The sequence below is a fragment of the Desmodus rotundus genome, chromosome 11 (genome assembly GCF_022682495.2).
Source record: "Desmodus rotundus isolate HL8 chromosome 11, HLdesRot8A.1, whole genome shotgun sequence".
Classification (NCBI taxonomy): domain Eukaryota; kingdom Metazoa; phylum Chordata; class Mammalia; order Chiroptera; family Phyllostomidae; genus Desmodus; species Desmodus rotundus.
In genome coordinates, this window is record NC_071397.1 from 33344116 (window position 1) to 33371330 (window position 27215).

At 39.3% G+C, this 27215-nt stretch overlaps 1 protein-coding gene across 2 annotated transcripts in view; it reads right to left on the bottom strand.

The window, feature by feature from the left end:
• FILIP1 (filamin A interacting protein 1) overlaps positions 1 to 27215 on the bottom strand; it is a 195571-nt gene that overhangs the window by 34077 nt on the left and 134279 nt on the right. For both annotated transcript variants that reach the window (XM_071219617.1, XM_024576661.2), the window contains exon 4: positions 20876 to 21054. In XM_071219617.1, coding sequence (XP_071075718.1) covers positions 20876 to 21054 — 179 coding nt within the window. The remainder of the gene's footprint in view (positions 1 to 20875; positions 21055 to 27215) is intronic.

Here is a 27215-nt window from a genome sequence, read left to right on the forward strand (position 1 = left end):
TCTGAAAATAGAAGAAAGGGAGGCAGAGTGATGTTCCTCCTCTCCCTCAGACCAGACACGAAGGGGTCCCACCTGTCCCCACTTTAAGGCTGGGAAGGGCCTTGCCTTGGATCCCAGGACAACAATCCTGAAGCATAGCTCTTCATGCATTTGGCACCACAGGTTCTTTATAACTAGAAAGTTTCTGGTTGATATGAGTAAAGGATCCCAGGACAACAATCCTGAAGCATAGCTCTTCATGCATTTGGCACCACAGGTTCTTTATAACTAGAAAGTTTCTGGTTGATATGAGTAAAGGAGAAAGATTACAAATACTGAAAGCTGAATGGGAATATGAAAGGAGGAAAAAATATGGATAACTTCCAACAAAGGAACCAAATAGGAAATCATATCTAATAAAATGTGTAAGAAAACTAATCTCTAGTAACTCAGTCATGCCAATAATTTTCATCAGCAGAAAATATATGTGTATTTTTTATACATGGCACTTCAAAGCTATCCTGCAGTGTCCAGTGTAGTAGTTCAGAATAGGGGTTCTGGAGCCAGGCTGTCTGGTCTGAATCCAGTTCTGCCCCTACTCACTTGGGCAAGTATTTAAATTTCTCTTTCCCTCAGTTTCCTCCTCTGCGAAAGAGGGATGATAACAAAGTAAGTATCCCCAGTGTCATTGTCAGAATCACATGAATTATCATATGTGTGGAGCTAAGTACTCAATAAATGTTAGCTATCAGTATTAACAATAATGTTAAATTGGAACTTACTGCCAATTTATATCTTTTCCCAACAATGAGAATACATTCTTCAAAGAAAATAGGGAGGGAAGTTCATCTACTAGTGCAATGGAAAATATAATTTCGTTCTTGAAACTTGAAAATGTTGTTTACCTTGTGGGCATGGTTGAGTAGTTTCTAATCACACTAATATGCCTTTTATTGTGTTTTCATATTTTCTAAGTTGTCCAAAATACTTTTCAAACACTCTCGGATGGATCAGTTGAAATGTTTTTAAAACAGTAGAAAGAAAATAGTCTTTCTTTTTTATGTTGTTTATAAAGAATCAGCCAGGTGAATAAATTTACTTAGTAATTTTCATGAGGAACAGAAAAAGGCAGGAACCAGGGACATTTGTCACCTAGATGTGTGTGGCCTTGGGCATTTTCTTCCCTCGCTCTAACCCAGAGAACTTCCCTATCCCAGTCCCTAAGTGTGTGTCACCCAGGTTCCTCACACCATGTAGTTAACACCGGAGTCTGTCAGTCTGTCTCTCTGTCTCTCTCTGTGTCTGTCTCCCTCTCTCTGTCTCTCTCTCTCAGAAAATAAGCTAAATGGAGGGATTTCACTAGGAATGCCAGAGGCAGGTGACCTCCCACATACTTCCACAGAGAGGCCTCCCTTCTGTGGGCTGCACTTGTCACTCAGAACATGAGGGGAGGAGCTGGGAGCATGAATCACATTTCCTGAGACTATTCAAGCAAGTTGAAAACAATCCACAAAGGTATAAATACACCTCACTTTACCCTGTAAACATGCGTTTACAGAGTGCTAGGCAAAAGTCATGTTTTAAGCTTCTACATTATGGGAGCTCACAATATAAAAATATATCCTTTTGTAAAATCTTTTGTTAAGACACTAGTAAGCTAATTTGTCTTGGGCAAACCTGCTTTCATAAATAATATTTGTTTAAAATAATATAGACATGAAATAAGTAGCAAATTAGCTTCAGTATATAAATCACTGATATTAGTGCATTCCTGTGCATTTACTTATCCCCAAATAATCTTCTCCCTCTTTAAAATGGCAATAGAATGTATTGCCATTGTATTTAAACATCTTTAAAAAACTTTTAAATACAAACACATGAAATTTCACTATAAACTTGTAAAAATTATGTCAAAAATTATCTAATAGTTATTTTATCCAGTTTTGGAATAACTTTAAATCCAATGCATAAACTAAAAAGTCAAAATAAACAAAACTCCAAAACCTGAGACTTAATTTTATATTTATCTTTACTATTGTTAATCTAGAGGGGAAAAAAAATATGAGCGTACTTCTGTTGTGGCAAGGACATTTAGTTTTACAAACAAACAGAAGTTCATCCAGTCACAAGGAATTAAGAATCCAGTCAGATCAATGTAGTCTACCCAGATTTTCATCACAGTTGAACTCGAGATTGTCATCACTTTAAACACAGAGACAAACATTATTAACCATCAAGGTTACACAAAATTAAATACACACAAATGAGAACCACACCATCTGCCCTTTTGTTCAAATTTCTATGAAACAGGTCATGTGAATGTAAAATCACGCTAGAAAAATTTGGCTTTGGCCAAGTGAAGTTCTTTTGCGAAAGACTCACACTACCCTCCAGCCCTACTGAGCGCTAAATGCAAGCAATAAAATGCATTTATTTTGATACACACTGCTGAATTCAGACGTTTTTATGGCACTTTGAAAAATTACTAACATTGAACTTTTTACACAACTGTTTAACCCAGTCCAAACTTTAGTGCCATCCTCTGAAATCAAACCTGGTATTTGCTTCATTCTTGTTATCACTGCCACACTGTTTTAGAACAAACAGGGCTTTCTTTGGATCTCTCTGCATTCTAATTCATTGCCAACTTTTACAAGCCTTCTCCACAGATGCAGAGAGATCTGCAGAAAATCCAAGTAAAAAGAACAAAGAAAACTTTAAAAATAGTATTTTTACTTCAAATTAGTTGTTGATCATCAAGTAATCATAAAGTAGAAGATATATTTACAGTCGAAGGAAAGGCTGTTCTGCTAACCTTCTAACCACAGTGGGATTGTTAGTAACAAGATAAGAAATTTTCCCGTTCTTATTTATACAAACTACCCCAAGTTTCTGTAGAATTAGATTACTTTTCACCGTCATAGAAAAACAGGAGCATGCCTCATACCACAAGATGCATCTAGGCCCGTTCCAGTCAAGGATTCTGAGGTATCAAGGAAAGTCACCACAAGCTGATCACTCTCAAGGGTTGTCACCATCCACACTCAGTAAAACCTACAGCCGAAAGCTGAAAGATTGTTGAATTCTCACAGCCCTTGTCAGATTAGAGAAGGCTCTACAAATGTCCAAACCCAGCTTCAAAGATGCTCTTTGCAGTAACACTTAGAAATGAGCTTACTGCCAAGTAAGCCTATTAACAAATGAAATGCGCATGGGCTAGAGTAACTAACGGTCGCTTAAATCAAAACAGATCTTGACTTCCTTACCTTGATACTAGGAAGCATGGTAGCTTTTGTTTTTGTTTTTGTTTTTTATGAGGGGGTACTGAAGTTTGTTCAACAGCAGCAGGCCCTGCTCAGCCCCCTACTCCACAGGGAATTAACCGTCACATTCCAGCCCTGTCATCAGAACAATGAAAGGTGAATGTTGTGCAAAACAGCTTGGGACCACTAACTGATGATGTCATTCCTTCCTTATATGGTTCATTATTGTGCAGATTTACTTTGGTCTGTGAAAAGGGGTGGAGCTGCCCAGGACTGGAAGGGCAGGCAGCTCTTAAGAAGCAAAGCAAGTCAACAGGAATTATGCTTTATACTGAGGCAAATGCACTGGGGAGAAGGATAAAGTTGAGGGGGAAGAATGAGATAAAGAAAAGATATGCATAAAGTGTCAAATGGGCCTCACTCCTGATTTTTCAAACTAGCTAAACACTATACAGTTGTATTCAACACACACTGGAATTTAAATAGGGGACCCACTAGAGCCTCATCTCTGATTCGGCCAATTGGAGGGGATTCACAGTTCAACCAAAGTGCTGGTTCATTTACGTGTTATCTAAATGAAAACACTACATTGTGGGCTACAGAATGCCAAGTGCCCTTTAGTTGAAGGATCATTGTGTCTTTAAAAAATTTTTTTAACCTAAATTTCTTTCTTTCCTAAAAGTGCTTTTTTTCTAATAAAGTATCAATGTTTAATATCCCACATAACAAAAAGTTCTTTGGGGGTCCTTTTTTTTTTCCCCAGAGTTAAGGGCATCTTGACACCAAAAAATGAGAAAACCACTGTGGTTAATCACCAACTGTTATTGGCACATTTCTTGCTCTGACCTTATAAGGTCCCATTACAAATAATTCCTATTCTAAGGCCCTGGCTGGGCTGACGTTTTTGTGCTTTATAGCCCAGGAATCTAATTTGTGGTGACCTGTTGGATTCAGACTAGTTATCTTGTTTTCTCCTCCCCAGCCCCATTTTATTATTTTTCTTATTTTTTTCTTTTTTCTCATGTTTTAATTATTTTCCCCTTTCTTACTTTTCTTATTGTTCTCTTTTCTCATTTTTTCTCACATTTAAAATTTTCTTTCTCTCAATTTTTCTTGGTTCTTGTCTCATTTTTAATTTCATTTATTTTCTTTGTTCTTTTACTCATTTTTTTAGAATTGGTTTAGTATTGTTAGTATTGGCATAGTTAGTATAGTTAGCATTATTTATTAGTATTATTAGCACTGTTAGCACAGTTAGTATTGGTATAGTTAGTATAATTAGCATTGTTTATTACTATTGTTCATTAGCATAATTAGTATTAGTTACCATAGTTAGTATAGTTAGTGTTGTTAGCATGGATGGTTAATATTGTCAATTAGTGTAGTTAGCAAGTCACTATGTCTAATGACCTTGCAGCCATCTCTGCCAAGGAAGAGCCACCTATTGGCCATTATGAGCACCTGAACACCATTGGCCAGGGAACCTTTGCCAAGGTGAGGACTGGCCTGGCACATTCTGACCAGGACAGATGGGGCAATCAAAGTTATCAATCGGTGAGGCTCCTCTGGACTTTTTCAAGCAGTCCACTGTATGAAGGACTTGAATCACCCAAATATAAAGTTATTCAAGGTGATTGTCACTGAGGAAACATTATTCCTTATTATGGAGCCTGAGTGGAAGGGATATGTTTGATTATCTGGAGGACCACAGCCACTGAGAAGGAGGCCTAAGCCAGGTTTCAGCAGCTGGTATAGTGGTATAGTACTGTCACCAGAGGGGCATCGTCCACAGGGATCTGACACCAGAAAACGTACTTTTAGATGCTGAGCTGAATGTAAAACTTGCAGGGTTTGGCCTCACTAATGCACTTATTGTCCATAAGCTGAGCACGTTCTGTGGCACCTCTCTTATGCTGCCCCAGAGCTTTTCCTGCACCAGACCTATTGCGGCCCCAGGTCAATGTATGGAGCCTGGGAGTAGTTCTGTACTGGATGGTGATGGGGACCCTGCCTCTGTGGGAGAGGACTTAGAGGAATTGACACAGAGATACCGAATGGGCACTTTCATGTCCCATATTTTATGTCTATAGAATGTCAAAAACTTTTTAAAAATTAATGACCCTTGACCCCAGAAAAAGAAGACCCCTGGAAGGTATAATAAAGGACCTATGGCTCACTATGGGCCAGGAGGAGGAACTCAGGCTGCCTTGTGGCAACATGGACACCCAGGTAGCAGAGATAATGGCAGAAAGTACACCAAAGTGCTGGGCACGGCACACACCTGATCCTGAGAACCACACCAACCAAGGTGAAGGGCCACACCATCAGGATAAGAGCTTACCCTTTCCTGACCCCAAAAGCCACAGTCCTTCCTCAACCCGAGAGGTTCAGCCATCAGGGCAGATCAAAGACGCTGCCAGTCCCCCACCCAGCCTGGAGTCAAACACCACCACCCTTAGCCCAGCCCTCTAGCATGGCCCTAGGGGCTTCCCCTCCACCCACAGCAGCAGCAGCAGCAGCAGCAGCAGCAGTAGCACAGCAGCAGCCATGATGAAGCCCTAGGGAATCAACAGGGAAAACTCCCTCCACTCTGGGCATTCTGATGGTGGGTGATTGTGTAAATTAAAATTGAGATCCCTTGGATAAAGGCTATTTCTCTTGAATAGGTCACCCCCTCTCCATGCCGAAGTTTTCCAATTTATTACCCTTCCACTCTTCAGGGAGCCTGCTAGTCAAGAATTCTCTCCACCAAGAGACTGGAAGTCCAGTCTCTTAGACTTCCTGGTTCCAGAGTTGGCTGGTGAATCCACCCTTCTGGAACAGGATCCTCCATGGCTGCCTGCCCACCAAGGCCCAACTGTGGTCTGCAGCCATACTGCCTGGAGGCCACTATAACAACATGGTCCCGCAGCCCGTCTCAGGCTACCTTCACACCCCTGAAAGTGTTTGGAAATGTCAAAAAGTGCTGTCCACACAAACAAAGTGGCTAAACACATTCAACTAAATTTTGAGGAGTGTCTACATCATCATTAAATGTTTTCAAAATTTTCTGTCACTTTCAAAATAGTTTTTTCTCCGCTGTTTCTTGTTTTACCTTGTTTCCTACTCTCTTTGCCAGATGGGGCCATGAGGGATAATTCAGCCAAAAAGCCATTAGGCAACTTTAAAAATTTCCAGTGTAATTTTTTCTATATGTACTGAATATATCATTTATGTTAGGAAATCCCATTTTAATTACTGAATAAAAGCATAATATCAGATAAGTTACTCAAGTTAACTTTACCATTCACAGAATTAAATTTTTGGAGAGCATTTTTAAGCCCTCATATTATATAAATACAATTTGATATTGTATAAATACACCACTGTTATGGCAAAGAAAAGAATATGAAGAAAAAAGAAGTTAAATGTAATTGCTCTTCTACATTCCTACGTTAGTTCATGCTTTTTGCTTTAAGAACATGTCTCTCTTTTTAATAGCACTTAGAACTTAGTATGTTTCAGGGTTTCACATACATGCTTCAAGCTTGCAATTCTGAATAAATATGTTTTGACGATCCAGTTATGTTAGTAAAAGCTACATTAAACAACTTTCCTGGTTAAGGTAAATTTACAGATACTGAACCAATTAGTTGCTGGTTTTGGTTTTGTTTAGAAGGTTTTTTCTCAGCTACTTTAATATGATGGGAAAAACTGCAATGCAAGAAGAAACTGCTGCCACTACTTCTTTGTTGCATGCCACGCTGCGCCAGTGTTGGGGAAGGCCTTCTTGGAAACTGACAGACCCGAGACTGAATCTTGGCGTGGCACCTACTGGGTGGATAACCCAGAAGATGTTTTACAATTCATTTGGCTCCAGTTTACTCAGCTATATATGGATTTTAACTTGTAGGGTTGTTATGAGAATTAAATAATATAAGGCCACAGGCTGACACATAGTGGGTCCACAATAAATAATTAATATATTTGTTCACAGTTTATTCATTTTGATGATGGTAGGCACTTTGCAACAGCACAAATTTGTGCCCTAATTTTGACACAGACAATACAAACCCATGTTTAAAAAGAGAATGTTGTGGGGGTGGGGGCCGTGATTGATTATATAATCAAGTGGCATCTGGCATGAAATCTCCTTCTGATGATTTAGGTTTGAGGTATAATCCCAGGGAGGCACTGATTATGTTCAAAACTTTATCAAATCAGTATCTAAAGACAAATGATAATAGCAAGAGGAAATGTTTTATCACCTTTGAAAATTCTGTAAAACAAATGCCACCCATGTCAGTCACAGATCTGTATTTTTGTTCCCTGTTTAATACCACTAAATAGTTACATTCAGAATTAGGTACTTAAAGCCCTACTATTAAGACTCACTTAAAACAGCTGCATTTAGCATAATTAATTAAGATTCCTTGGCTAAGTGGCATTTCTTATGAGGAGGCTCGTGGAAGCTAGAGAAGATATTTCAATGGGTGAGAGCACCTTCTTAGAGTCACAGTGAGAAGGCATGTCCCACTATTAGACCTTGAAGGGCAGGGACTACCTCTTTGTGTCTTTCTGTCTTCAGAAAGTGTCTTCTAGTCACTCCTTTCAAAAAAATAGCCTTATTAGGTATAATTGACAAATAAAGTTGTAAGATATTTAAAATGTACACTGTAGTGACTTGCTCTATATTCTTTTAGTACTTTTCAATTATACAATACAGTGTTATCAACTATAGTCACCCTGTTTCACTTTAGATCCTCAGACTTTATTCATATTAGAACTAAAAGTTTGTATTTTTTTATTATTTTCTATTTCCCCCACCCTCCAGCCCCTGGCAACAACCACTTTTCTAATTTCTGTTTCTATGAGTTTGACTTTTTTTTTTTAAAGATTCCTCATACAAATACCATGTAATATTTTTCTTTTTCTATCTGATTTATTTCACTTACATGCCCTCAGGGTCTATCCATGTTGTTGCAAATGGCAGCTTCCCTTCTTTTTCATGGCTGAATAATATTCCATTCTATACCTATATCACATCTTTACCTATTTGTCTATTGACAGACAGTTAGATTGTTTCCATACCTTGGCTATTATGAATAATGCTGCAACAGATACCTCTTTGATATCCTGATTTCATTTCTTTTGGACATATTCCCAAAAATTGGATGACTGAATCGTTTGGTAGTTCTATTTTTAATTTTTTGAAGAACCTCCATACTGTTTTCCATAGAGGCTGAACCAATTTACATTCCCACCAGCAGTGCACAAGCATTCCCTTTTCTCCACATTCCCACCAACAGTAATTATCTCTTGCTTTTTGGACTGTAGCCAGTCTAACAGGTGGGAAGTGGTATCTCATTGTGGTTTGGATTTGCATTTCCCAGAAGATTACTGTATTCACTCATTCTTAATAGACCACCCAAAGACAAGGCATTATATTAAGCACTGGGGATATGGTATGAACAAGGTCCCTATCCAATGTGATAGGTGCCCTGAGAAAAAGGAGCAAGAATGTTTTCAAAGGAGGTGTCTTTAAGACTTCAACTAAGGCAGTGACACCCGAATGAATACAAAGGAACAAAGAAACCAATCATGCAGAGAACAGAGGAAGGAGCAGCAAGTGCAAAGGGTCTGGACTGGGAATACATTTGGGAGGTTCCAGGCACAGGAAGGAGGCCAGTGTGACCAGAGTGTGAGGAGCAAAGGAAGAGAGGTACAAGGTCCATTCAGACAACTGGTAGGGGTATTTAGTTATCATTTGAAGTATCTTTATCAGGAGTATATGCTCCAGAGGTAGCTCTGACAAAATGCAAGGCCTTCAACATGCGCTAGAAGTTTTTCTAATTGGTCAAAGAATGTTAGAAATCATATTTTTATTGGTGAAATGAGCGACTGAAAACACTGTGTCCCCACTCTTGTTTAAATGAGGCATAAGCCCCTGGCCAGCCTAGCAGCCTGACATCCTTAGGAGTGCTACTCTTTCTAGACCCAGGGCTCCATTTGGTTCTTTGTCCCTCAAACTTAGCAGCAAATTCTATCACCTGATGTCACCAGGAAATCAGCTGATACTGCAGCTAGAATGTTGCTGCATCGGCCTAACTGAACCTTTCACGCTGGGAACTTGTCAGCATGTCTAAGGACAGGGGACTGAAACTTCACCAAGCTTATAAGTATGGCTTACTTGTAACTGTATGTGTGGCAAAAACCAGTTTGAGACTTGTTTTCATCATGGCATATCATTTTTCATGAGTTATCAATATCTTCCAATAAAATATGACAATTGGAAAACAGCAAGTTGCCACACCGTGGTAAGGAGCTGGATTGTATTTTGAAGGATCTGATTACATGACTTAATATGCAGAGAATGTACTTGGGGGCAGGGAGGACGAGAGTGGAAACAAGTTGTCTAAAGAAAACTATGTAGTAGCTGGACAAGCAGTGTGATGGTAGCTTGGATAAGGCTTTATCTTGGACTAGGATGGTGGCAATGGTTCTGGGGGAAAATGGACAAATTCCAGATACAGTTTAAAAGCAGAATCAGTATAACTTACTGGTTACATTCTGAAGGATGAGAGAAAGAGAACGATTAAGGATGATTGCTGGTCTTTTAGTCACAGTTTTAAGTAGAAGTACTGTTAATTGAGATAGACACAGCTGGGAGGAATAGGTTTGTAGGAAGTGACCAAGAGTTCTGTTTGGAACACAGTTTAATAGTTTGAAAAACCTCTTAGCCATCCAAATGGTCTGGTCAAGTATGGATACTGACTTAGTTACTATTACTCAATGAACTAAACAAACATTTTTATTTAAAAAGAATTAGAAACTTTCTTTTCTATGAATGACATTACAGCCAAATGGAGGCTCTCCTCTCCAACCCTTTAGCACATGTTGACTGAACTGTGTGCACCAATGTAATAGAATGCACATGGAAAGTATTATTGTGATGACGGGCCGCCATGCCAGTCCGAAGCCCACTGTTGGTATTGTGTTAGGACTTCTAGTGCAACCATAACTTCTTAGAGTGCTGGATCCAGAGTGTCCAGGCTCCCATCATCCTAAAAGCATCTGGTTGCCCCTGAACATTAAGACCTGAACAGTGGCTCTTAAAATCAAATCTTCTCACAATCGCTCCTTATTTAAATTGATCAGGAAAAGAGAACAAGAGGATGTTTCCTGAACATTTCTGAGAAAGATCTAGTTTAGCATATGGCAAGTGGGAAGCTTCTCAATGTGTGGGTGATTGCTGGTGGTGCCAATTCAATGTGCTTTCATCTCAGAAGACAATTTTGTTATTATTATTATTATTATTATTATTATTATTATTGCTGCAGTGGAGGTTATGTTCCAGAATTGTGAGAAGTGGATGCACTGGGGGCCTGGCCTGGACAGGCAAGGTAAAGAAAATCATAGGATATGCTAGAAGTGCTGTACTTGCGTTCCTCACTTGGGGGCAGGAGAACATTCATCCAGGATCTCCCTGGAGGTTTGGTAATGGTGGATTAAGTCTGAGCAGTAGTTCTTCACACAATGATGCCTCCTTCCTTGGGAGAAATATAATCCAGAACTTCTCAAATGTTACAGATTCCAGAAGTCAGACAACTGTGAGCACTGGAAAGCTGAGCAAATCAGAGAGTATTGGAGGGAGGGATGGTGGGTATAGGTTAAGTGGGCAAAGTACAAATACTTTGGTAATTAGAATACAAGATTTGGTGACATTGTAATAAAAGACAAAGACAAGGTAGACCAAAGCATTCTCCCTTCTAACAGCACTATGGATTTGGAGCAGTTATGGTTCATCATTTGCAGTTTCCTTCACATTTCAGATCAGACATGTACTTCCTTAACCATTAAATAAAAGTAACTTTCAGTAAATGCTTATAGGATATTAAGCACTGTTAAAAATGTACAGAAAATCCTAAGGCACATCATTTCTGAACTTAAGAGGAATAAGTTAAGATTAAGTAAAGTTGACCTCTAGTTTGTTTGCAGTTGAAGCTCACATTTCAGCCCCTGAATATTATTTGAATAGTTTCTTGGCTAACAAATTCACATCCAAGAGCCGAATATGTTATGCATTGAGCATGAAAGACCCAACCTTTGATTAATCTTTTCTGTTCAAACTTTTCACCACCGTGAAGTACTTTCCAAACACAAGCATTCTTGGAAAAAAGTGCACGCGCAGTCAAGGAGCCAGAAAGGAGAAACCTCCAAACGCTGAAAACACCACCTTTCCAAGTTCCAACTCCCTCCCTGGAGTCCAGGATTTGTAATGCTAATCTGAGTACCTTCTTCCAGCCTGGAAAAAAGGAAAAATCTCAGAGTAATGGAGTTATTCTCTGTGGTGTTAAGAGACAACAGATTTTTCCAGCAGTTTCCTTTCTTAACTTTTTCTTGCTGTGTAAATTTGTGCAAAAACATTCTCCTGGTACTAAGTGTGATAACAAACGACTGCCAACTTAGGGCAGCATTCCCAAGCTGTTTCATTTCAGAAGAGTAATCTCACTTGCTACTTTTTACCACCTGATTTTATCCATGATGCTAAAACAAAACATCAGCTCAATTAAAAACTTGATTCAACTAGTTTGGAATTTGGGAACCAAGCACTATGAATCCGTGGTTGGAAATTTTCACTTTTAAGTCCAGTTGTTTTTGCAACCTGAATTCAGTTGCTTTTTCTGGAACTTATATATCTTACTAATGCTTCAATTAATTTTAAAAAATCTATAGGGTACAGATTGGTTTTTGTATTTTCTGAAATACAGAATGCCTACGAGAATTAGTCAGCCCTAGCCAGGTAGCTCAGTTGGTTAGAGCATCATCCTGATACACCAAGCTTGTGGGTTTGATCCCTGGTCTGGGCACACACAAGAATCAACCACTCAATACATAAATAAGTGGAACAACAAATCAATGTTTCTCTTTCTTTCTCTCTGTCTCTCTCCCCCTCCTTCCTTTCTCTCTAAAGTCAGTAAATAAAAAAAAAATTTATTGATCAATTTTCTGGCATTATAATTGCCTGGTTCATGATTGACAGTATTAGTGTGTTAATAGATAAGAAAGAATTTGAAAAAATTTGTCACTTCAAAGCACTATTCATTGTATGTCACTTGGATAGACAATAATAAGGCTGTAATTATTGACTTAAAATTTGCTTGTTAAAGTACCATTATAACTGGCCTACTTATTATTTCCTGATTTTCATTGTGGTTTTTTTAAAGATTTTATTTATTTTTAGAGAGAGGGGAAGGGAGGGAAAGAAACATCGATGTGCAAGAGAAACATCAATTTGTTGCCTCTTGCACACACCCAACCTGGGACCTGGCCCATAACCCAGTTACGTGCCCTGACTGGGAATCAAAGTGGGACCTCTTGCTTTGCGGAATTATGCCCAACCCACCGAGCCATACCAGTCAGGGCTCATTATGTGTTTCTTAAAACTTCCCATCTGCCTTAGTTTCTGAGGGCTCTCTGATTAACAATAAAAGTAAGCATGAATTTGTATTTGCATACATATCTTGTATCAATAATAATCAACTTTTTATCTAAAATATATAAAGTAGGTCTGCACTAGACTTTCTAAATAAGTGAATTTATATCTGGATTCCACTTAACAACCAACAATAACTTCTATGAAAAACACATGCATTAAAATAACCCCTTAACTTGGTGCACTATTAGGTAAAATTCTTTAGTTTGTGGGGCTTTTTTTCATGTTTAAAGCAGTTTGCTTTATGCAGCTGCTGGGAAAAGAGAATAATTATTCCCCAGGTTATTATAAAAGTCAGTCCAAGCTGGGCTTAAACTTATATTATTTTCAAGATATAGAATGTGTTCTATCACTTCTTTTTAATTCAATAATTTTTTGAATATACAAGGTTATAGAAATACAGCAATATTTATGACTTCAGCAAAGTTACCATTGTAGGTTTTTTCCAAATGATGCTTATAGTTATCACATATTTTACTTCCCATAAAATTTTATGTGGCTAAAAATCATAATACTGATTTTTTCATAGAAAAGTCATCATTTTCAAGCTATATATTTTACAGTTACATTTTATTCCTCAAATATATATTTTTTATTACATGGGACTTATCAGTCCTTTGGAAACTTAAAAAGTCAATGCTAACTCTTCCCTTAACGTTAACCACTGCCGTTAGATGAATGGTCTCCTGAAAGGGTAGACCCCAGATAAGGCCAGAGGGCAGTGACCCTAACTCAAATATGATCAGTTGTACCCCATGCTTACAAATAAGTTATCTGCACTATACAGAAAAATAACTATCATAATAGCCATTACTAAGGGTCTCAACTTTTTAAACTGATATGGAATGCCATGTCTACTTGAAATTTCCATATCTACTGTAATCTATTTCCACAACATCTATCAGCCCTATTGATCTGTCTATCCATGTACCAACAACACAATATTTTACTTATTGTAACTTTAAAATGAGTTTTGTTTCTGGTAGAAAAATATCTACTACTTCTCATTTTCAAAATTTTACTAGTCTTGCTTTTTCCTACTTTATCTCTGAAGTGTCCTCTACTTCTCTCAGAAGATGCCTCTTCAGTGACTTGGGTACTTAAGAGTTTCAGAAACTGTCTGACAATTTCCCGAAATCTTTCTGAAAGAGAACAACTCAACAATTGGTTCGGATATAGAGAGACAGACAACCTAACCACCTCCCACTACTGGGTTCTCACTGTTTACCTCTCATACCCCATCCTCCATTTTCACTTCTCCTATGACTTTTCCAGAATAAGGGATACCAAATAACAAGACCAAGACATTTTTATGTATTAAAATCTTAAACAGCAAAGTGTATTTCTTGCTCATTGTCTCTCAAACCATCCTTTTCAATGCCTTTCCTTTCCTGTGTCCAGTTTTCTTTGATTATTATCCCACCCCTTTGTATAATATTAGAGTCCTTCTTGGTTCAAGTTTTGTTTTTGTTGTCCTGGAAGTCCAAATATATTGAATCTAATGAATTAAGACACTCAGCTAGGTTAAGTCTAAGATCTGGAAAACTTCTTCACCGTCCTTATATACAATACAAATGTAACCATAACTGACATTTACATTTAAATATAATCTAATAACCTCTGAAGTTGTATGGGTGGCTGGTGGCAACACTACAAGATCCTGAATCATCAAATACAATTAACTGGATTTTGTGGTATATTAAAAAAAATTAAGGAAAGTAAAATGGATCTGAGAAATATTTTCTATAACAGTAAAAGTAAATTAATTTGCATCACAACCTTTAATTAACCAGAAAATTTTGTTGATCAGATAACCTGTTTCCTAAACATATCTATTAAAGTTATATTACTAAGACTGAAGAGTCTCAGATCAAAGGTTGCTAACTCAATGACCTTGAGAATGAGGGTGCTGTAAAGCTTGGGGGGAAAGGTCACATCTACTTAAGACCCAGCATTTTTGTATAGTTGGAATCTGGTGAAATGAACCTCAAGGCATTTTTAATGGACTCACTCATATTTAATCCACAGGGTGCCTGGTTAAGGGTTAGTGACAGACTCCTAGTTCTACAGTGCTGAGAGTACATACATTAATATCCCGGGTCATTTAGGAGGATCACCTCCCTTTTAATTCCAAACTTCTAGCCCTAGGGAGCTGTCTTTGAGTCACTGATTGCCTGGTCCCTTTAAGGAAGATGAACCATCTCTTTTTTTTTTTCCACATTATCCCCACCTACCCCACCCCCCAACATAAACACCCAATCTGTGCTACAGGAGTAATACCAACTCAGCCTCCTTCATTTCAATACCATTTTCCAGTGAGAAGTGGGATTTGCATATTGCAAGGATAAGAGGAATTGAAAGGTATAGTTTAAGCCCAGCATTCTTTCAGAAAATCAGCTGTAAAACATATTCCTTCTGTGACTGAATCTCTGAATTCTAATCCCTCTCCTTTCTGAACAACTCTCTTCTCAGGAAACTTCTCAGTCAGTAGGATACTGATAGTAGGGGGTATATCTCGTGACCAACTCTGTGAATTTGAATCCTGGACAGAGTGGTCAGGCAGTCCAAGAAGCCACTGTCCGGCTTTCCAAGTCATCTTTTTTTCCTCCTTGCATTAATGAAATGAGGTGTTCAGTTTAATCAGAAGGTAAGAATTTAGAAGTAAAAACGTTTACTTCATTTTATTTTTTTACTGTGAGAAGATCAGTTCTAATATTGATTCTTTCAATTAACTGTTAGCAGTGACGTTGGGGGAAGGAACATAACCTGTCTGCTTTCCCACCTGCTAAACAGGGATGGTAATTATTATACGTGTTACAATTGTGTAAGGATTAAACAAGATGTATATGTGTCCAGCATTTTGGGGAGGTCAACAAAAGCTAACTGTGCTACTGAACAGCATCTAGCAGAGCGCTAACATAGTGTTAGGGCTCAGATGTTTTCTGCTGATATGTTCCACCTATTGATTACTTTCTGCTTGATAAGACCTGATCATTTACACATCAGCAACTATCTTTTTCTACAAAGTGCTTTATTGTGATCTTCCAAGCTACCAGTGAAAAACATCAATTTCATTGCCATATTTTAGAGATAAGACATCTAAATCCAATAAATTTTAGGAAATTATGCCCAGGAACCAGATGTGAATCTTTTTTCAACAAAGTGAGCCAAGAATATTTTCCCAAATCCTAGGCCACTAGACCCCGTTTTCAAAAGCTTACTCCATCTTATTGGTCATTCCCCCCACACAGGCAAATGTAATAGTGCAGCCTGTTCCACGGGCCACCAGGCAAATGTCCAATCCCCTTCACATTGACCTAAACGATACCAAAATGGGGCTTGAAAGCTTCCCCATCATTCAAGCTCCTGCTCCTGCATTCACTGTTCTACAAGTTCAGAAATTTCTCTTGAGTTGCTGATTTGTACTTAAAAAAACAACAACAACTTATACTTGGAAAGCTTGCTACAATATTATATAATGATGTAATTATTTATTCAGTCCCAGCTCAGCCCATAGAAGAATCCAAAAGCTTTAAAAATCTGTATTTACAGTTACAGATTTAAACAGTACTCCCCCACATCATTTACACACACACACACATTGCCCCCAAATATTTAAGTTCAAGACCATTTTTTAAAAAATGCAACTCTGCTATCTCTATTCCAACATTCTTGAGACAACCCTAGTGAAGCTTAAGATTAAAATCACAAGTCCCGCTGTTCAGATGAGGAGTAAAATATAAACTGTAATGGTGATCTCATGTGCCCAGAATTATGCCTCTAAAGATCGAGTTGGCTTAAAATATGGACCAAACAGAATATAGCATTTAGAAAGAGAGCTTTTCTTTACCCAATCTTAATGCAATAAAGGACATTTTCATCTTTATTATTAACAATGCCATTTAAGCCAATGCATTTTTTTCATGCTATTTCCTCCTTTTAATTTAGGAATATGACTACTTGTAACAATAAGTATGCAACAAATGATGGTAATAAATTGTCATCACAGTCTGTTGACTTAGAACAAAGGTAGCCCAGAACAATATGTTGCCCATTTTAGGGACTTAATTTGTGGAATTTTTATACAAGATGAACTTAACAACTCCTGAAAAGTTTTTATACTTGCGTGGTCTAGGCCAGTGACCATAACAGGGAGGCAGCTTGGAGGAGGGCTTCATAGAGCCCTCCATAACCATCATTAGCCTTGCGTCCAGACAATCCCAGACAATGCAGCTGAAGTGGAACGCTCTGTATCCTAGTCCAACCTGGCTCCAAAACAAGTCCCCAGACTGCGTCTCCAACAGACAATGTCTCAAAGCTCCTCTTATGCTGACAGTCTAGAAATACCACTGGTGCTAATATCACTGTGTTTATATGCTCACAGTATCCGCTCTTCTGCCTTGTAAAGATGTTGTGTCACAGTTTGGACATAAAATCATGGAGGTGGGGAGTCCACGCACACAAAGAAAACATAAAACAAGCCATTTTGCCCAAGGGACTCATTTGCATAAAAGTGCCAGTGACCTGCTTTATGATCTTAATTGAGCTACATAATTTTTCTGGGACTCAATGTCTCCACCCATAGAATGAGGAACTTGAAAAGGCTGGTCTCAGAAGTCCTTTGCAATGCTCAGAACCTCAGATTCCTGGTTTCATCAAACACATGAATCTGGATTGCTTATCTAAACCTGCTACTAATCCTGTAGCCTAGGTCGGTTTTTGTTATCTTGAACCATTTTTCCGGAAGTAAGAACCCCTCACAGAGCAGGATAATTAAAGAGAACAGGAGCCCAGAGGCTCCTTTAGGTAGAGTCCCCTGGCTCTGCACCCCTCCCCGCTTCATCCCACCACCACCCAATGAAAAGCTGCCTGGGATGAAGACAGCCTGCAAAGTCAAACACCCAGGGAGAGAAACTGGGTGATTATAAGAAGCAAGCCACTTAGGCTTATCTCAAATCTCACTTCCTTCCTTTACTCACAGATGAAACGAAGGTAAATGTTTCCAAAGGAAAATTCTTGGCTCTCTCTGTCTCTCTTTCTCTGTCTATTTTTTTTTTCTTTTCCTCACAAAAAGGGCTTTTCCGGAGATGGTAAAGGGAGTGCAAACCAAAGAAGCAAACAAGGACTAGGTCTCCCTGTAGTGCTGAGAAATGCCGGTTCTTTATTAGCTGTAGCTCAGCTTCCCCTGCAGGTGTTGCGGCCACAGAGGCGCCCCAGCACAGGCTGCCAGAGCACCTGGGCCCTGACTGAGCCTGGAGGGACTAGTCCTAGGTCCTCATGGGGAGGAGCTCAGCTGCGGCTGCTGTGACCCATGGGAAAACAAGGCTTGGGGTCAGCAAACTGCCAGCCCCTATAAGTAGATCTAATTATGACTGCTTACTTCAAAAAGAGGATTTAACTCAAAGCAGATTTATAGCAGGGCAGTTTCCAAAGGGCTAGAATCCCAAACCTGACCTTTGAGAAAATCCTGTAGGCTTCACTGCCCCAGGGACATGGCAGGCCAGTCACGGTGGTGCCTCAGTTCGCAGAGAAATTCAGAGAAGCCAACTTAAGTTACCAGAGTCATAGTGGGTGTGTAATTTAACAAACAACTATGTCAAGGTGTGCCCACAGTGCCATATGCACTGGTGGATACTCAGGATAGATCTGGGAAGAAAAAAACATTGACAGTAAAAAATATGCAACACTAAAGTATAATCTGTTGAGTCAAAAAGTACAACTTCAAAACCTTGAAGGGTCTGATATTTAAGTGAGACTCAAAGGTCCCTCGGTGAATTCTTATCTAAAACATGAAAGTTTGGAGATATATCCCAGGTGTGCCAATCAAAGTATCAAAAGCATCTTAAGATAAGTTTTTAGAAATGTACTTTGATTTTTAAAAACCTCTTCACAGCACTTCGCTCAGGAGACAGGGCGGTTGTAGTTGTCTTAGTAAACTTAACTCCCAGAAAGGGACTGGCATTGTTCAGCGTGAAGCTGATCAACATGCAGTTAGTAAATAAACACATCTGGGATCCACTCATTGCGTAACTGATGTAAACGTACTGTTTGAACGGTTCAGTTACCCCGAGAGAACACAAAAATTAGGAAAACAGAAAAAGAGCCTGGGTAAGTTCGGCCGCTCCATCCGCACACTTCATTGAAGCCAACAACTCTGTAAGGGAGCTGGTGCCACTTACGGCATTTATCTTGGGTGTGAATTGGAGAAAACAGATGTATCTGGTTAATGAACTAATTCACAGAGTGATGAGAAAATAATCAATCCACACAGGTGTTTTTAAAAATTATTTGATTTCAGAGCTTTTAAAAAGTCCGTATCAAACAAGTTGTGACCCTTTTACCTGACCACACTCCAGCACAGGGGTCTGTTACTGGCTTCTGTAACTTACACTGTCCTTAGAAACTTTTTTGCAACATCTGTGCTCTAGGCTGGGAAGTTCAGAGATTGAGCAGGTGGCATTTATCCTCACTGTTTGGTTACCGAAAATCTCAAATTAGACCAACTATTTGTTCAAACATGAAGCTGACAAGCCTGAGCTGACAGAAGCAGAAGACAGGCTGAAAGAAACCATAAATTGAGGATATTGTACAGCCATTGTTCTCCTTTCCATTTTCGCCTCCCCAAGGAATGTGCCAAGTCCAATAATAAATAAACAGTACCAATAGTTTTTTAAAAATTTAACACAGACTTGCTCTGTTTTACGTTTTTATTTCCTCTCTTATTGTGATAGCTTTTTCTGGTAAGTAAACTATTCTAAGGAAACCAGATCTCTTTTCGGTAACTAGATAATAAAGCTGGGGTTGGTAAAGCTGTTCCTGAGTGGCTTTTTTTTAAATCATTTTTATTTTTCAACTACAGTTGACACAGATGACTTTATTACTTTCAGGTGTACACCCTAACGAGTAGACATTACATATGTAACTTACTAAGTGATCATCCTGATAGAGCTTGCACTCATCTGATATTGCTCACTGTTCCCTGCTGCACTTCACATCTCCGTGACTGTTCTGCAACAACCAACTTGTGCTTCTTAATCCCTTCACCCATCCTCCCAACCCCCGTCCGATCTGGCAGCCGTGGAAATGTTCTCTGTATCTATGAGTTTGTTTCTGTTCTGTTTCTTTATTTTGTTTTTTACATTCAGTTGTTGCTAGATATGTATTTACTGCCATTTCATTGTTCATATTTCTGATCTTTTTTTCGTCTTCTTAAAGAAGACCTTTTAACATGTTATACAATACTTTGTACGTAGTTTGGTGGTGATGAACTCCTTTAGCTTTTTCTTGTCTGGGAAGCTCTTTATCTGTCCTTTGATTCCCTGAGTGGCTCTTAATTTGCAAGTCTTATACACAGAAGCAGACACGCTTGATAACTCAAAGCATCAGGATTCAAGCCATTGGTTTCAAGGATTGTGAAATTTACAGACATAACTATTCAGGTAAGGGAAGAAAAAGGACAGAATAAACTAAAAAGAAGATGCTAAAAATACTGGGTAGCACAGAGCTTGTCAATTTGGAGTCAGCTTCAAATATGGCAACCCCTAGTCTGAGAAAAACTACCTACAAGGATACATAAGCAAGGCTCAACACACTGAGTTTTTGTTGTTTTGTTTTGCCTTTGATTTTTTACATTGTTTTAAGAGTTTTTAATCCTTAAAAAGTTAAACAGATAGTTCTAGTACATTAAGTAATTTATGTACACCTGAATATTAAGAATTTCTGTACTGGTATTAAGAATGAATAGGATTCATTTTAAATTGTTAAGTTTAAAAATTTGCCTTCCTGAATAAGTGGATTTCAATCCCAAAGAGAACAAGTAGATTATTTCAATTAGTAGAGAGGCCTTTTAAATGTGGCTGTTTCATTATTCAAGTTCAAGTATAATCTTCCTGTGTTGGTTTCCAACTATAAAGTTTATGGCTTACAGAAGTCTAGTGGGAATGTGCAGTCCTACTTATATGCAACCTCAAATATATTCTCTTTAATAGTTCCAGATAAAAGTCCATCTCGCTCTCTGTGGTCAGAAGCCATTCAGAAATCGGAATCAGACTGGGCACCTATCTGTGGTGTCACTGGAACAAAGCCTGGTGCCTGACAGCAGGGACAGAGATGAGGGCTGCGGGCGCCCTGGTGCGCCTGGCGCACGTGTGCACATTACCTCTCCCGCTCCTGCTCCAGCAGGTTGGTGAAGTCGTCGCTCTTGTTCATGTAGTCAGTGTGCTTGTGCTTCTCGTTTTCTAACTCGTCCACCGTGCGCCTGTGGCACTTCTCTGCCAGCAAGAGTTGCTCTAGCATGCGCCGGTAGGTTTCTCTTTGTTTCTCCTCAAGTCTGTCCAGCTGAGTAAGCAAACATGGGAAAGAGTTTAATATTTTACTTTACTTGTATATGACTCTAAATAATTTGTTTACATTGGTCTAGTAATTTATTACCTGAAGGGGTATTCTCGGCCATTTTCCCCATTCCATCATTTTCTCTAGGTCGCTTGGCTTTATAAACTAGTCAATAATAAGGCATTAGTAACCTCTGGGCTCTGGCCCTCGTGCTGTGAACATAGGTGTGGCTCCTGAACTTGCAGGAAAACAAAACCTGTCATTGTTTCATAAGGTGACACAAGACCCTCTAGTCCGACAGAATGAAGATAACATCCCTCTCGATCTCAGGACATGTAAGAGCTTGGCTTGCATGTGTATCAAACTTCTCCCCTGGGAGGTAATTACCATCATCACAATCTTTTTTTGGAAGGTTTGCAGTTAAACACATTCCTAGGAAAAGTATACAGAGGACCTACTATCCTCTTTTTCAAGAAATGATAAACATAGGGAGGATTCACAACGTGTGGAGAGCCCAAATTGCAGACTACGAGAGATCTTATCAAATGTTGTTACAGGGCTTTCTGCCTGTTCCTCTGGCCAGGCTGCAGATCTTTAAGGGGTCACGCCCTAATCATCTTTTTAGTCCCTAGTGCCTAGCAAAGTACCCGGAACAAAGAAAGACTTCAGTAAATGCTTGTTAAATTGGATCAAATCTTACAATATTGATAGGTCCCTATCCTACTGTCCTCTTCAAATTCTAGTACAGGGTTTCTCAACTTCATCACTACTGACATTTTAGGCCAAATGATTATTTGGGGGGGGCTGTCCCATACATTGGAGAATGTTTAGCAGCCTCCTGGGCCTTGGCCCCCAAGATGTCAGCAGTATCACCCCCCGTTGTGACAAACTATTCCCAGACATTGCCCAATGTACCCTGGCAGGGAGAATTGCTGACTTCCCCCAGTGGAGAACCACTGCTCTCTGAGTATGTTGAAGCAGATGTATTGAAAACTCATTCTCAATCCCACAACCAAGTCCCTAAAACCCAAGAGGGTAGCTCCATGGAGCATCAGCATCAGAGCTGTTCCGGCTGGGTTTTCCATGTTTGCCTGTCAGTCATTGGAAGGATCCAAGGTTCCCTCTACAGTTGCATATTTTTATTGTGAATGAGTAATTTCTGGGGCCCAAAATAAAAGAGATACTGTCCCCATAATACTCAGTGCCTCCTGCCTAGATCTCCTAAAAGCAAGTGAGCAGACAGGCTGGTGAAGAAGTCCAGGTTAACTGGTGGCTGATAATATTTGAGATCATCAGGGATTGGCAAATTGTACCTTTATGGGTCTGGTAAATTTCTGCCACCTTAAAGGGACAGTCTATAGAAGAGATTTTCTCATAGCTTCATATTACAACATATTCTCCCCAGGACTCTCTCATTCTTCTATAAATGTGGTTTTTCGCCATATTTTCTAGAATTTTCCAAGCATTGTTGAAACACTATCCTCCTCCTCCTTATCATCAGAAATGTAGAAGGAGTGACTCTCCCTCTTTCGATCCTTTATGATAACATAGGACTCTCCATGCTTTTATAAAGTATTTGAAAGAAAACTTCTGTCCACTTATCATACCCTTCCCACTCCTCATGAAGGAGGGAGGGGTGACTTATTTGAAGGTTATGTTTGGAATAGGGAACTGGAAATGAGCAGCTGAACCTTTTCATTTCTTATTTTTGACTCTGCCTGTCACAAGATGATACATTGTGTTCTGTTGGCCCAAACTCTCTCTCAAGTGGTTTCTCCAAAGTCTAGAGGGGGAGTATAAAAAGCTTGGTGAGGTCATTTATTTATTTATACTAATAATAAAGCGAAATATTTTAAGTCATCTGTCAGACTTTTACAGTTATCTCTCAATCCATTCAAGGAACTCTGGAGGGGGTGGGTCGGATGGGAGCCTTATTAATTGGACGGTTGAATGAGATATCCAGATAGATAGACATTGTGCAGGACATCTAGAGAAAAAACAGCATATGCTGATACTTGGTGTTCTGGGGAAGCCTGGACAAAAGGTGGGCTTTAGCCGTAGTACGTTCTATCCATGTGGGCCTTTGAAACAGCTACAGCCCTGGGGCTAGGCCACTGGAGTAGTTGCTGGGGTTTCTGTGGGCAATTTTCACCTCACATACACTAGCTCAGCTTGACCCCTGGCACTGTTTGTCTCTAACCTATAGGAAGGACGCCGAGACATTGGTGTGTGCTCTGCGTTTTTCATGCAGAACTACAGACCCACTTCTCTTTAGCTATAAAGCATTAGTGTGCGAAGATCTAGATTTCAATTTTAAACTCTGGATGTAAGAACCAACACATATAGCAGTGATTGGAGTGTCAGATCCTGCTTCTTATTATTTTGTTTGTGACTGCACTGAGTTCCTAGGAGAGAACTGACGTGAGCTAACCCCTGGATCTATATGGCTTGCCCAGAGACTCAGAAGACCACCTCCCAAAGCTATGGGCTCTGTAGATTCTTCATTCATGTACACTGTATCTTTGGCTTTTGGTTTACAGGATCCAAACTGTGGTTCAACTATAGGGGAATGGTAGCTTTTACTAATGAGGAGTAAAGGAGAAATGGGCACCTATTACTTTGGAAATATAGCTCCCACCGGGACAGAGATGGAAGTAAAATTGAATGAGCTCGTCACAATGCCAAAGGCCCAAATTGACTAAGGAAGGGTGTGGTGGAGAAGAAGCACAAGGATTTTAGATGGGGAAAAACTTCAGGATGTTTTAGACAAAAGGATCATAGTTCAGAAAATGGTATTAGCTCTGTTACCGGCAGAAGGCTAACTGGAGAAGTATTAAGGAATTTAGAAAGAAATAAATCTACTTAGGAGGAAACATGAGGTCTCAAAGGCCAAACTGGATTTATACAAAAGGAAAATGGATCTAAGTGCTCCTAAAGACAGGGCTACAAAAAGTGAGCTAATTTAGTCATTGCTGAATCAGGGTGTGTGATCAGAGGAGGCAGAGACAGGAGAGCCCAGAAAACAGAGCAGTGTGACCCCCCCACAAAGAGGGTGTCAGGATCCCAGAAATATTTGAAGACTGCAATAGCTATTCAAACTGGTTGCATAAAACATTAAAATCTGAGAAGATCAGAGAAGAATATTTGCAATATTATTTGGTGAATGTCAGAGTGTCAACCACATGGGCCCCAAGTGAACATGCTCAAGAAACTTGGAAATGTAGAATTTAAAGGAAAGATGAGACAAATAAAAGGGGATTCAGGCAGGATGGCAGCAGACACCGGCACAACATAGATGTGGTATGATGTGTAAAGTACTCCTCAGTAAAGATGATCCAACTCAAGGACGTAAAAGTGGATAAGATTTGTACTGAACAAAGGATCCTCTTGGCAGACTCCTAACTCCTTGCTGTTACTTCTCTCACTGAGAGGGACCATACAATATAGAATATGGAAACAGCATCAGGAAAGCAAATGTCTAGGTCTGAAAGCACAGGGGAAGCAGAAGCAAACAAACTAATTAAAACACTTTAAGATCCATAAAATAAGAATAAAGAAGGAAGGGGTCCACTTGAACAAACTGGTCAAAATATTAAAAACAAACAAGCAAACAAAAAAACCCACCCAACTCAGCTGAGCCTTCTTACTGCAGGAAAAAATTGTGACAAAAGAAAATGTTTTAGTCTCCTTGAGTAGGACAAGTTACTCAAGGAATAGAAAGTTCCAACATGAGGGAAGGCTAAGTTCTGATAACACCTGGGTAAGGTAAGGTTCTCACTGGATCTCAAGGCACTCAAGCTGCAGAAGCGACACCTGGGGAAAGGGTAATTCTCCAGCTGAAATAAGGAGGCAATAAGGAAAACCAATGGTAAGAGATGGGTTTCTTAGGCCTGAGCATAGGGGCAAGAAAAGAATTAAACAGGTGTTAAATATACAGGTGGAAAATTAGAGCACCTAAAAATAAGACCCGGGCACAGAGAATGTTGCCACTGCAAATCCCTAAACTTCACAAAAAGATATATTTCAAAAAGATATATATCCTTTCACTGAAGGCAAGGATAGTACTATATATGCAAACAGATTCCTCCACCCAACATAGGGTTTGCCATATCCCATAATTACTAACATTTTGATGGTAACAATCTCTCTCCGATGTGGACAACTGCCCAGACTGACTGGAATTTTACTGTAGCTGAAGATTTTCTGTATCTGCCCTCTTCCCCTTAGACATCCCCCACGTCTCTGCTTTGGTCTTGCGGGGGTAATGTGGATCTGCATTGCACTGAGTTCTAGGGTCAAGGAATATCATTTTGCTTAAAGAAACTGATCTTGGAGCTGGGGACTTTCTTGAACTTTTAAAATTTGTGAATGTGAGGTTGGTATGATACTATGATAATTGCATGGGTCCAATAATTCTTCGGACTCTGAAAAAAAAGTAGAATAGAGGCACTTCAGAATGTATTAATTCACCTTGAAATGTGTTTAAGATTAGGATCCCTCTCACTAAGGTTAAGCAGAATAAGAATTTGGAAAGGAAAAACACTGAAACCTTAATTTGTTTGGAATTTTGCTTAAGAATTATGAATTTTGATATCCCAAAAGCTCAGGAGGATTTAGTCTTTGAAGCTTAATTTCTCCCCAGATATTTGGCAAGGTTGGGGGGGGGGGGTGGTCCACCATATTGGCTTCCCTGCTTAACCCCTAATGAGTTCTCTTGAGTAGCCTAGCTGGGCCTAATTTGGTATGGATATTTGAATGGGCAACAAGTTTTTGGCGTGAGGTGTAGTATGGCTTCTAGGAACAAGAGCTAGACTATGCTAAAGAAACAGTGATGTATTGGGGTTTTTGCCGCATGAAGTTGAAAGCAGGACTCCTGCTCCTGAGTAACATGAACTTGATTGTTAAGCCCAGAAGGCTTTAGAGACCAAAAATCTGTAGATGGTGAGAGATAAACCTTTTATCCTTCTAGCATTGTGTTTCTCTCACAAAAACAGGACTTCACCATTCTGGCAGCATTGGGAATAGTAATTTCTGTCCTTTTCTCTACCTCTTCACTCAGTCTTCCCCAAGGGAAGAATAAACTCTTCAGATTGTTTAGAGAGAAAAACCAAGAATCATGCCCAGCTTAGCCAATTCCAAAAGGACAACCTACAAGGTGGGCGTTTTCTGTTCTGCTCTTCTGTCCACAAGGCAGTAGCATTTGGGTTAGGTCCACTTTCTGAAGGTAGGTCAGAAACTCCTTTCTGTGTGTGCTATCCATAAAACTCAGGGCACTAGAGGCCGTCACCCTGGTAAGTGCATGTACTTTGCAGACCTACTGCTCCTTTGAGGGGTCATTCTGCACTCTAGTTTGGGAGAAAAGAATTAGGAAGCTCAAAAGATATCATTTATCTAAACTGAGTCTCCCCAACTCGGGTGATTATAATAATAACATAGAACTGATATTTTGACTTCTATATGTCTTTTACTCCTCAAATCCCTCTAAGTTTGAAACTAATTAAGGGTGTGAGCAATTACCAACCTTAGATAGAAGCAAATACGAATGACTAATATTTGTTGAGGACCTAAAATGTATCAGACTCAATGTTAAGAGCTTCTCGGCATTGCTTCATTTAATCCTCACAACAATTCTATTATATGTGCACTGTTGTTTCTCCCACCTGACAATAAGGAAATTGAGGCTTAAAGAGCTGAAGCGACATGACCAAAGCCACACACAGCTAGTAACCATGGATCTCAAACATGAAGCTTTCAGCCTGCAGACTGCATCCTATCACAAAATCATCTCTTAGCATTTTGGAAAAAGATGAGAACGACATTGCAGTTTATCCTAGTTGCAGAAAATAGAATATTATAAGATCATCAATCTGCTGTGCATACCGTGTAAAGCAGAACTTGTCTGGGATATGTCAAGCTGAGCTGTGCAAGACTTGACTAAAAGTTAAATTACAATAAATTGGTTCAGACTTTACACTTATGTGTTCTTTTTCATTTATGATACTAATTTCACATCTATGAATTTTTGTACATGAAATCTAAACAGTCAATATGGTTAGATCCATCAACTGGTTCCCTAATTCAGCATCGAATTTCTATTACATTGTGAGAGTATTTTTAACATATAGCATCATGGGTAATTAATAACAATAGTCAATAATTCCTAATAT